Genomic DNA, 12,358 nt, shown 5'->3' with positions numbered 1-12,358 from the left:
CTTCCATATGCAGAAAGAAATAGGTCAATATTCTTACGCAATAAAGACGTGACGAGGCAAAGGAATTGATTCGGTCAAACGATGTTTCGTTAATATCGATTCTTGCCCGCGCCCAAACCCCGCTCTCTTAGTTATGCACGCCACCGCGATTTCTTCCTCCTCTTCCGCCACCATCTGCCGCAGCTTTCCTCGTGGGTTCCAGCCTCGGCACCCACCTCGCCATGGGTGTGTAAGCATCTTCTTGTCGTTTCCTCCTCCTGCCCTTTTCTCGTGGCCGGACAAAGCCCTCGAGGTTCGGTCGCGAAATAGCTGCTGTCGAGCACGATCGACCTACCCATCTGTTGCTTGCAGAATCATGCTTCTGGGGTATTCGTTTTCGTTTCTTGTGACGAGATCGGTGATTTATTGTTCGATTTAGGTTATTTCGGATGAGTTTGGGACTCTCTTTCTTGGGTTTTCGTTCGCCTTTTTCCAAGATTGTACATACGGCCGCCCGAACTCGTCGAACGCCAACGCCATCTCCTCCGCCTCGTTTTTGTCCCTGCTCCACTTGACAGCACTAGTGGCAGTCGTGGATTCCAGAGGCAACCACCAACTTCGCTTTAGTATATATAACGTTGGGAGAGTATGGTTTGGACACAGAGAGACACGTGGCCCAATAAAGGCCCAGAGAGACACGTAGGTTTTCGCTCCGGTAAAAGTTACTGGCTCAAATGGAACAAAATGAGAAGCGGAATTAATCCCTCATCAAAAACACTAACGAAAGCGATTTGCTTTTAAGATTTAGTTTATGCTCTTATAAGATATCTAATATTATTTTTTATTCTTATAAATCATATACACATACACATAAAATCAACGGACGAACGCATGGTTGAAGTCACTCATCAACCATTGTTCAATTACAACAACAATACAACAAGCGAGTCGAACACAAGAAATAAATTTACCATTACAATCTCTATCGTGTCAAACATATGCACATACACAAACCAGGTAAGCATTCATACTGAATTGCACAAAGAAATTATACAGGAAAATTATCAAATGAATCATGTGGATCAAATATCCAACTTATTCTGTATAGATGACAGCAAGTGCTCACAAAAAAGAATAATCACTAGAGGACAGAAGCTTACAAAGTTCTATTTTCTTCAGCATAATTCTTTTGAAAGCTTCAGTACCTGAAATATAATCTGAGGGCAAGAGTAATGAATCGTGTATTAATATATAAAAAAATATCATGCTTCTTCGTTTCATTTCAGCACGGAAATGTCCCTGTTAATTTGATATGATCAAGAGTTCGCCGGAGGCCATACTGCAGAACTGCACGGTTACCAGCTCTGAAACCATCTCCATATGCTGGTGATGTGTCTGATTCGATCTGGTGCTTAAAAAAGTCGCCCAGTTTTATCTCGAACTGAAACCTGGAACCCTTCTTCGATGTTGTAGATGCCGAAGAGGATGAGGTGGATGCAACATTATTGCCAGACCCTGAGATGATCTGAGAGTCCAGCCACATGTGCGCCAGAACCTGACAGATGCCTTCTTCAACTTCTTGGCTAAGAGAACGATATCCTGTAAGACAATCAGAAGATTATTTAGTAAAATTAATAGAGAGCAAAACTGAACCAATGCACATGCTGTGAACTACAATGTGAAATGACAAGGGCTATTTTGTACTTGAGATTTCAATGCCTTAGATGAATTATGAAATTTTTATTCATAAATTAATATTTGTTTGTGGTTGGTGGTGAAAAAATGATTGTCTTCTGCAGTATGGAGATGCTGATTATTTTTCAAGAATTTCGACTGATTGGACAACCTAATACGATTCGATCCCACTGTTGCTTAACTCAAGAGAAACATATCAGACAACAGAACATACTAAATGGGTGGCAGCAAAACTGAAAAAAAAAAATTGCTTCGGCAACTTTACACCAAGATTGATTGGTTCCATGCTACAAGCCACTGGGGAAAAAGAGAAGATATCCAACTGTTCAATACTGGGACATGGTCACTTGAATAAATCATGATTTTAAAGCAAGTCATGAGTTTGAAAATGCTCGACTTTAAAACACAATAACTCATAGCCAGGGGAATTAGCATTTCAGAAGTCCTCATTTTTGTCCAAGAGAATTCATCACCCTTTAAACACCCCACCCAGATCAACCTAGGACAAGCAGCCTGGTCGAGCATATCCCCAAGAAATGTCCTGACAACCACTCAAAAGTAGATTATGAGATGGCCATTATCTATCGGACTAATAATCATGACCACGAGAGGAACCAGCAAAATATATATCGGAAAATTTAACTAAAAGCCTCTTTTAATCCAACCAACCAATTCTGTGGGGTTTGAGATGTTGAAAGTTGAAACAATAAAGTTCTCACACTAATACATGAAATCAGATGCTAGCTAGTAATCTCAAATGGGAAAATACTCATACAACAGAAGACCAAAAAGATCAATAGACAATGAGAACAAGAAAGGCAATAAGAAAAACATTTCAAACTAGAGAAGTACCTTGGAGCCGAAGCCATGCATGCATCATCTCATGAGCTAAAATACACCCAGTGAGCAGTCTGCATAGATGAGAATTCAAGAATGTATTTTTAGAAGTGATTGCAAAATATATCACTGCTAGATCTCGAAAATTGATAAAAATCTTAGCATTAATGCCAAGATTTTAGCTAGAAGTAACTCAAACATTTGGCAATATAAAAAGTTCGAGCTATATTCAAAAAGGTAGACACCAACTTTAGTAGGGACTAAAATCATTTCTGATGCCAAGAATAATTCAAGTAAGTAACTAAACAATACCTTGGAAGACCATACAAAATAAGAATTGCAGTTACTTCACATCTGCGAGTAAGTGTACATGGCTCTGTTATCATGTTCATTATTTTGTTTCCAGCTCCAATTCTTGGCCTCCTTAAAATCTGGATTTGGCAACCCAAAGTTTTTTAGACCAATAGATCTAAAATGTAAATAAGAAACACAATCTCAACAAACATGACATCCAAAAATAGATGACGAAGATTTTCACCCTGCTGACTGTCTGCTCCTCAGATAGACAAAGGCCTCTTGTTTCTGGGAGGTGATGATGCCCCTACACCCATGGAAAGATAAATTACCAATTCACTAGTAAAAATGAAGCATTAATGATGAAACTTTTGATGCAATTGTCTCACATTTTTCTCTCCTTCCATGGCCTCATTTAGAGCTTGCCTCTCAACGAAGAGCAAGGGAACCTGCTGTCCGATTTTCATATTTAAACTTTCATAAAATTCCTGTATATCAAGGTACAGAGGTTGGCAGTCATTTGTATCCATTACTGCAGAGTCTAGACACTCCAGGCAGAGCATCCTCCCATCATCCAGAGTGACATATTTTGTGTCTCTGGGCTGGAAAGCACAAAAACAAGAAAGAAAGAGCACCACACAGTAAAAAGGTGATGCATGTAATTTATAGAGAAGTAAACCGATTGTTTAAACTTTAAATCACATGGAGAGCCATCTGGATGCATTATCAATTCTACAAAACCTAGAAGATGATATTGAAGTTCTAAAACCAACCTCCATTCGTTCACAACTGCAGCACCTGGGTGTACCATCCATTTCATGTGAAGGACAGTACTTCTGCAACCAGAAAGGAAGTGCCCTGTACTCGATAAAGCCATTCATATTTGTGGGAATCTGAAAAGGAGTTAAGATTTATAGATTAAACATATGCCACAAGTTCAGAAAAGGAGTGATTAATAAGAACATCCACAAGCTGGATCAAAATTGCAAGACACCCTACCCTGGCATTCCTTGATGCAATTTTAAATTCAGACTAAAGAAATTCAGCTACAAATTCAAGTGCGTTCCAGGTCATGAAATCATGAGCTTCTAAAGTTATTAAATCTATAATTTTAATAATAAAAGATTAGATATTTTCAACATCAATGAGAAAGCATGTTGTATTGCTGTTGTTTCATTGAACAAAGTAATCTTGGTAAGCAATATCCATTAGTAACTTAGATACAATAACTCAGAACATTTGACACCTGCATAATCAAATGCTGCCAAAATCCTGTCAGACAAAGAAAAATTATCCTTTGTTGCAGTAAGGTCAAAATACATTACAGCATTACAAATGCTTTCGAATTTGTAATGACCACCACAAGGTCCTCTTGACGTTTTCTAAATTTATAGTAAGCACTTAAAAGCAATATATTGTGATCTGATGTTCATCAACAGTGCACCAGTGTATCAATAATATCTCAGACAACCTGACAGCCTTTCAGAATGAACAAAAACTGCTTCAATTCTATGATCTTTCAAGTACATAATTAGCAAGATAAGCACTCACAAATTGCTTGCAGACATCACATTTTGGGTGATAAAGCTCCTTGTAACAAGATTTATGGTAGGGGTACTTTCCAGACATGGAGAACTGTTCCAAAAAGATGTCAAGTATTAGACTTGATCTTAATTTCTGACAAAGATAATTCATTTTCTCCTTACCTCATAATCAGATATTGGTTGACTACAGGCATGGCAGCGAAAACATTCTGGATGCCAATAAGCATCCATGCAACTAAGAAAGCGTCCATGACCAATCTCAGTATTACATCCAGCACATATCCTATAGCAAAAACCAGAAAAGTTCTGAATGATAAAAAGGAGACCATTACTACATTGAACATAGATGATAAAGTTTCTTGCATTGGAGTTATAATGCATGGTACAATATGAATAAAATACATTGCAGCAGATTTACTGTATAAAATCTTTTTTATCATGGAATTCAGATATTATTCAATAAGAGAGTATCATCAAGCCTGTCCATATATGTAGTGACCATGAAACAAGAGGAATTTTTCCCTTTTCAAATTAAGATTTACTAACTGCTTGATCAGTTGATAAGAGTCATGGACACCTGTCATAACAAAACTATTATTTATGATAATATCTAGCAATGTTAACTGGCTAACTCAACAGGACCGTCGATATTAATAGCTCCAATTTAAAGTATGAATCACCATCCTTATAGTCAAAAAGGCTAAGAATGATTGCAGCATTTTGTCATTGCAAGTTGCTTTAATTCTAAGGGTAAAGGAAAAAATAAATTATGTGACACATTTTCTGAACAATTGATGCAGTGCTTTATCAGCAAAGAAAAAGCAGACAGAAGAACCTCAAACATGGGTCCCATTGTGTTTTGAGTTTTTGGCATATGAAGATTGGAATGAAATCTTAGTTTTTGACATATGAAAATTGAAATAAAATCTTAAAATTCATAGAAAATGTACATTTTCTTATAAAAGGATCATAAGATTGTAAACAGCATATATGTTCAAGTATAGAAAACATGTAGGCTTTTAAAGTATCATGCAGATGCTGCCAATTTATTTAAAAAGTATCAATACTTTGTAGTGTCACTAACAAGCAATACAAGTTATATGGCAGAAAATGCGGAAAGTTCGATGAATATAGAATTATGTGTCAAGTTCTGCAATGGAACCAGTTTAATAAACTATACATGCAATAATAAGGATTCTCTTGAATTTTCCCCATAATTTCATGAGATCAAAAAGTTTTAGACGAGGTAATTGAGATATCAGATGCCGTGGGAATTCTGTAAATGGTGGAAATCATTACATGTTCATGTAATTACAGCTGGTGAGTGATAAAAAAAGTAAAGTGTTATCTTCAACGATTTTGCTTTTAACAAGTGCAAACTATTCCAGGTGTATGACAGAATATAGATCAAGATATGCAATACCGTACCATACCGGTATTTCGAGGTTGGCTCGGTACGGTACGGTACCGGTATATCAAGCGGTACACCCTGATGTACCGAACAATTTAATATATTTTCTTCATATTGTAACACTATAGCACTACTGCAGTATAGTACAGTAGCACTGTGGCACTGCTACAGTGTAATACTGTAGCACTGTAGCGGTATCGGACGGTCCGCGTACCGGTATACCATCGGACCGGTATGTACCGCTCATACCGGGCGGTACCATTCGGTATTGCATACCCATTACTGATAACTTCTTAAGCAACAGCAGCATAGCACACAAGGTTTCCACCAATTGCAAGGATTGATAAAGGTCAATGAATTAATATTTTCCCTAATAGCAAAGAGGCTGCTTATACAAATAAATCATAGTCACTACTCTTTAAACAAGAGCAATAATATTAATAAATACAAAAGAATTTTGGTATCATCACTAACAAGGTTCGCAATACCGTACCGTACCGGAGTTTCGACCTGGGCTCGGTACCGGTACGGTACGATATACCGCTCGGTACACCCAGGTGTACCGAGCGGTATATTCAGGCGTGCCGAGCACTATAGCAGTACTACAGTACTACTACAGTACTGCTACAGTATTGGACCGGTAACAGGCGGTCCGCGTACCGGAAGCCTGTCGGACCGGTACGTACCGCCCATACCGGGCGGTACGGACCGGTACTGCAAACCATGATCACTAACTCCTAAAGATAAAAGATGATGAATGATTAGACCTTAGCATTTAATAATATAGATAAACACTAATGTGAAGTGAAAATCACCTGAACCCTGACGAGAAGAGTAACGGTGCTTGTTGAAAAGCATGACCATTTCCTCGAGGAGGGGAAGCTGCATTAAGACTTTCTTGCAAAGCTCTTGCAAGTTGTTCATCTTCCTCCAAGGTAGATGCATTTTCTAATATAGAGCAACAATTCGTCAAATGCCAAACATAGTTAGAAATATGATTCTCACTAAGGCTTCAATATTGGTAAAACTAAATTTTTTTTCAAGACGAAATTTGAAAAATCAAACAACCAAAGATGCATCTGTTCTAAACTTTAAGCACTACGTAAATATATAAAGAGATCATAGAAGTAAGAATGTTCGATGTTCTAACTCTGCCAAAAGCATTCCTATCAGCCAAAGCAGGTTGAAGATACATAGCCTGAAAAAATAGTCTAAACTATATGGCATTTCGACTGAAAAAGATGATATTATTTCAGTTAGTTGAGCAACATGAACTCGTCAATACAGACAAGATACCGAGAGGGTCCAATATGACATGATATATATAATGAAGGCAGTACAATCTGGCACATGTAAAACATCAATAATATATTTGGATCTATGATATAATCCATGACAAGTCTTGACATCCAATTAAATAGTCTCAATATATGTCCATAAATGAAAAGTAATGGGAATAACTAATAAGTAATTAATGACTATTGCAACTTTACTCATCAAGAAAGGAGTTAATTTAATAACAGTGCCCCAAAAAATAAAGAGAAATTAATAGAAATTATAAGGTCATAAGATGGACTAGCCATTTAACTTTTTCATATAGACAACATAATGGTAAAGAATAATACAAAAACATAGAAATTATTTACAACAATATTAAGAGTGTTGAGAATACCAGGGCCATATAATACAAAAACTTTGCCTATAGTTTGTCTATAATAATTAAAGAATGTCTTTAACTATGTCACAAAGAAATAATCACTTTGATGCAGATTAGAGTTTCTATGGTTATTAGAAAGCGATGTGGTCTTGCCAGTCACAATTATTTGAACATAAAAGAAAACAAGAATAAATGGCTTGATGCGGATTAAAGCTTTCCATGGCTATCAAAAACTGATCATGCTTGTTAGGATCATTTTAACTGCTGTCAGTCTTTTTTCCCCTTTTTCCATTCTGAAAATGCCTTTCAATGAAAAAACAGTTTTCTAATGCATTTTTTGTTGAGAGACAGAGAGAAGCAGAAAATGATATAAACATTACCAAAATTATGGAATCCTGAATAAATATGCAAGAAAGAAAGGTGTTGATGAATGATTTTGTAGCAAAACAAGTTATTATCTGGACATGAAAATAGCATAGATGTCATGACCTGAGCCTGATGGGCTAACTAGCCTATCAACTTCGTTTGGTCTAAACCACTGACCAAAATGCTTAAGCTGAAGTTGATAGTAGTACACTCATCAGACCCTTATAAGTCAATCTTAGTCTTGCCCACTTTCGATGTGGGACTAATCAGGGATGTTACAATAGAACTGACCAGTTGCCTTTGCCTTCTTTTGCTCTTCTTCTGATAAGGAAATTGCAATAGCACGGTCCACATCTTCATTTTCATACTCTGACAGAGCATCCTGCACACATGATATAACATATTATCTTAGCTAACTTTTTCTAATTTGGAATAATATAGAAAGTCTTGACATATTTAACATAATACACCATTAAAAGAATATTTAATTGAGAAAGAAAATACACTTTCTGTATAAACTTGCAAAAGCTGTTATATTATCAAAAGTCAAGTGAAACATTATATATGTATATGTATGTATATATGTATATGTATATGTATATGTATGTATATATCTATATATATGTATGTATATATCTATATATATGTATGTATATATCTATATATATGTATATATATATATATATATATATATATATATATATATATATATGCATGGCACAGAAAACACAAGATATATCATCATGACACTGAACATATGACACATGTCTCTTGTACGTTGCGCTAGATCATAACTCTTTTATTCAAAATAAATGAAATGCAGAGGAGCATAAATCATATTTAGTATTTACTAAATACTAAGGGATCCACTATGCAGATCATTTTTCCCTTTAGGCATGTTACAGTTGGATTATACTAAATTTTCATTCTTGCACCCTTCACCCAGGAAAGAACTGCAATGAAGATATCATATTTCCAAAAAATAACATCGAACTTAAAGACAGCCCTTGAAAATGTAAAGAAGATGAACAAGCAAGTCTAAAGCATTGCAATTACCCAAGAACTGGATCGTTCATTCCAAACTCCATAATCACCATAATTTCCATGATATTGTCCTTCTGAAACTCTATGGCTGGAGCCTTTAAAATATCTGCTCAGCCAACCCATAATGCACTATGTTATCTGAACATTCCTGTGTTTAATTTCCCCGCATATCCAATCAGCATTGGATATATAACTGAGTAAAACATGTTAGAAACATTAAAATACACAAGAAACATAACAGAATATGTGTTTACTCATACTTCTAAAATCTGGTGACAGAATAATAATATCTTATGATGTCCAAGTACCTGAAAATGTAAGAACATCAGTTGTCGATTCATGCTGTATAACAGTAGTTGTTGGAAACAACATATACCGAAAAATTGCATGGAATCAAAATACCAAGTGATATTGAGATTGAGACCTAATAAGTTCATAAAAATTTCACTAATTGCAAATGTAACTGTATTGAAATACCCTGACAGCCTCGTATTGTAGACAGTTATGAACAATTACCCTATTGTGACATTATGCAAAAACCAAGCCACTTACTTCTCCAGTCTAACATGAAATATATCACAGAGAAGGTTCCTTTTTCTTAATCTATCACAGATCCTATAAAAAATGTTTGTCTTATCCTGTGTTGAAATACCCTGACAGCTTCATAGTGTAGAAAGTTATGAACAATTACCCTATTTTGACATTATGCCACACATTATGCAAAAACTAAGCCACTTACTTCTCCAGTCTAACATGAAATATATCACAGAGAAGGTTCCTTTTTCTTAATCTATCACAGATCCTATAAACATAAATTCCTTCCTAAAGCCTGATGAAATACCTGTGCCTCTGAATGTTCATCTTTGAGTCTAGACTATTGAGGCATGATGGGGTTTGTTCAAATTGCCTCTTTTCTTTATAACCTATCAATGCCACATGTGCTCCACTCAAAACAACAGTATCAACATCATCCACCGAAAGGGATATATCAGATGACATATTCTGAACAAATCAGAAACTAGTGACTTAAACAATCAAAACCAAGATCAACAAGATGGACACACATATCATACAACAATCACTAATAATTTAAGCACAAAGCATTGCATATTGAAGAATTCAATCATCATCAATCACAATAACAGAACTTGGTAAGTATATCATAACAATATTGCAAAACATAGTAATTGCATAAGAAATTATTTACAAAAAATCCAGCATAAAGCAAACTTTTATAACAATCTAAAAATAATTACCAATATTTTGTATATAATTTAAGCTCAACTAAGAATATCCATAAGAGATAGATAAGATCATTGTAGCGACACGGAAGGTCCCAAGCCCTGTGTTTTGAGTAAGTAACATTAAATTACACGACCACATACAAGGAAGTAAGAAAGAAGCAGAATTCCTGTTAACACGAATAGAACAGGTGCTTGATCTGAAAAATAATTAGCAGAGAGAATGATCATAACCAAAATAGCATGAAAAGTTTATTGGCAAACTAATCAAGCAAAACAAAGCAAATTCATGCAGTGTTTTGATACAAATATCTCTAGTTCAAATTGGTCCAGAGAAGAGGACGTGTTATACAAAAAGGAAATATATTATTGTTGAACAGACTGACTAGAGCTTTTAGTTCCATTTAGTACATAGCATGACAGAATACATGGTATATAGACCATGCAGATTTATGAACAAATCTAATGTGGAACCATAACCTAGAAGCCTAGCCATCTACTCAGTGGCTCTAGAAGACTATTGGTTATTCATTCCATACAAGGCTGTCACCCTTTCTTCCTGCTAAATCATACTTTGTACCTGTGCAACTCATACTCCCTTCATCTTGCTAATCTTGTAACACGTCAGGATATTCCATTTCAATTTTATGTACAATCTTTCGTTGATTGGAAATCAAGGATTTAAATTCGCAAGTTAAAGCGAGTCATGACAAAGTGAAAAAAATAAATAGAGAGGGGGAGAGAGACATTAGACGGCACAAAACTGAAATGATAATAGTCCTCTGCAGTCATTGGCAAGTTCTACAAAAGAGCATACTGTTAACATGAGATCAGAGACAAATGTCTATTAGAAGAGGCATTCCTATGGCCTTATCAAGTGCTGATTTATCCAAGTTATTGGTACACACCAAAAAAGAGTTATAATATTCTTCCTAGAACTAGTGATCAGCATCTGCCGAGCTTTGAGGGGAAAAAAGGCTTCTATTGTGCTTCTAGGGGAGGACTGTTGCACATCAAAAGGCAACAACAATCCAAGAATCAGACGATGAAAACACGATCAAGTCATCGGCGTAGCTTCGATGCTAAGCCCGGAGTATTCTAGTCCAAGGTAATCGGGGGATTCACGGCGTAAGATGCGGACAAAGCACGCAAATCATTCGTCGTCGAGCTAATTTACCGGTTAGGGTTTCGCCTTGAGTCGAAACATCATTGTTCAAATTGCAGCGGCGGACGGAAGAAGCAGGGAAAGGAGAGGAGGAGAGAAGAGGAGCCTGCGGCGGCGGAGAGAACCAGAGTACCTCACGAGGATCGCAACGGCGGGGGGAATCGGGGCAGCTTAAGGATCGGTGAGACGGACGGAGCCGTCCGGCTTCCTTTGGCCGGGAGGGGAGATGCGCAGAGTTCACGTCCAACCGCAGCCGACGTAGAAAAGAGCCGCACCTTAACGTGCGGGTCCCGCACGTTAAGTTCGCTACAGTCGATAGAGAGAGTGACAGGGGCTTGGGGTCCCACCCCACGAAGTAGGCCTGTAACAGATCGACGCGGGTCACCAAAGGTACGTCCCTTTACATTTTCCATGTCCCGACCCCACCAACTCTTTATTTCCTTCTTTTGAGAGAACCTAATGGAGCACGTTATTATTTTATCATTATCAGAATCAAAACCATTGAATCAATTAATCAGACAATGAATTTATTTATTTATTTTTATAATATGTTAAAAATAAAAATAATTATAAATAATATTATGTAAAATATTTTTTTTATTTATATAGTAGTGACAACAACTAGAGAAGAAGAAATACGTTGACATATATAAATTTTTCTTTCATCTTTTAAAAAATATTTAGAAGTATATTTTAAAAAATAAATATCTTTAATAACATATAAAGCATTGAAGGGAATTTAATTAGTCAATCGAACTGATTTGAGGATCGAAGCAAAATATTACTTACTTCCACGATTCAAACACTGCTGAAATGTACGTTAGAGGCCAAAAACTTTCTCTCAACTTCGTACCGCTGAGGTGCCAACTTGCATTGCTCATCTTGAGTCCAACCAAATTTGGCCATGTATTGGAAAACGTAAATCCAACAAAAACAGTTAATAATCCCACAGATTTTGTCTCATTTAAACCTGCTTCGACTGTCACAATTCCACAATTAATTTGCCTGTTCCTTAAAGCAATTATGAACCAATGGCATTTGCACCGATAACATCAAAGAAGTATGCTTCTGCTCAAGTTTGTTATTTCTCTAAAAGTAAATAATTTGGTGCAGTTGAAATATTAA

At 36.3% G+C, this 12,358-nt stretch overlaps 1 protein-coding gene and 1 long non-coding RNA gene across 9 annotated transcripts; one reads left to right on the top strand and one right to left on the bottom strand.

The window, feature by feature from the left end:
- Positions 1–74: 74 nt before the first annotated feature.
- On the top strand, positions 75–1,591 carry LOC135622718 (uncharacterized). Of its 2 annotated transcripts, none has more exons than XR_010491152.1 (3): positions 75–229; positions 1,266–1,365; positions 1,453–1,591. It is a non-coding gene; the product is annotated as an uncharacterized LOC135622718 (long non-coding RNA). The 2 variants fall into 2 exon arrangements; XR_010491153.1 differs by having other exon boundaries at positions 81–225.
- On the bottom strand, positions 985–11,509 carry LOC135622717 (protein DA1-related 1-like). Of its 7 annotated transcripts, none has more exons than XM_065124785.1 (13): positions 11,367–11,475; positions 9,088–9,135; positions 8,840–8,975; positions 8,075–8,165; positions 6,576–6,708; positions 4,512–4,632; positions 4,357–4,440; positions 3,579–3,698; positions 3,195–3,407; positions 3,050–3,112; positions 2,824–2,942; positions 2,527–2,585; positions 985–1,578 (listed from the first exon to the last, which is right to left on the bottom strand). In XM_065124785.1, the coding sequence occupies exons 3-13, from the start codon at positions 8,948–8,950 to the stop codon at positions 1,262–1,264; spliced, it is 1,431 nt and encodes a 476-aa protein (XP_064980857.1). In that variant the 5' UTR covers positions 8,951–8,975; positions 9,088–9,135; positions 11,367–11,475; the 3' UTR covers positions 985–1,261. The 7 variants fall into 7 exon arrangements, with proteins under 7 accessions (XP_064980857.1, XP_064980858.1, XP_064980859.1 ...); XM_065124786.1 differs by having other exon boundaries at positions 8,840–9,020; positions 11,246–11,473; XM_065124787.1 differs by having other exon boundaries at positions 11,246–11,473.
- Positions 11,510–12,358: the final 849 nt, after the last annotated feature.

Source organism: Musa acuminata, chromosome BXJ2-9 (assembly GCF_036884655.1).
Source record: "Musa acuminata AAA Group cultivar baxijiao chromosome BXJ2-9, Cavendish_Baxijiao_AAA, whole genome shotgun sequence".
Lineage (NCBI taxonomy): Eukaryota > Viridiplantae > Streptophyta > Magnoliopsida > Zingiberales > Musaceae > Musa > Musa acuminata.
This window is presented reverse-complemented; position numbering and strand designations above follow the sequence as displayed.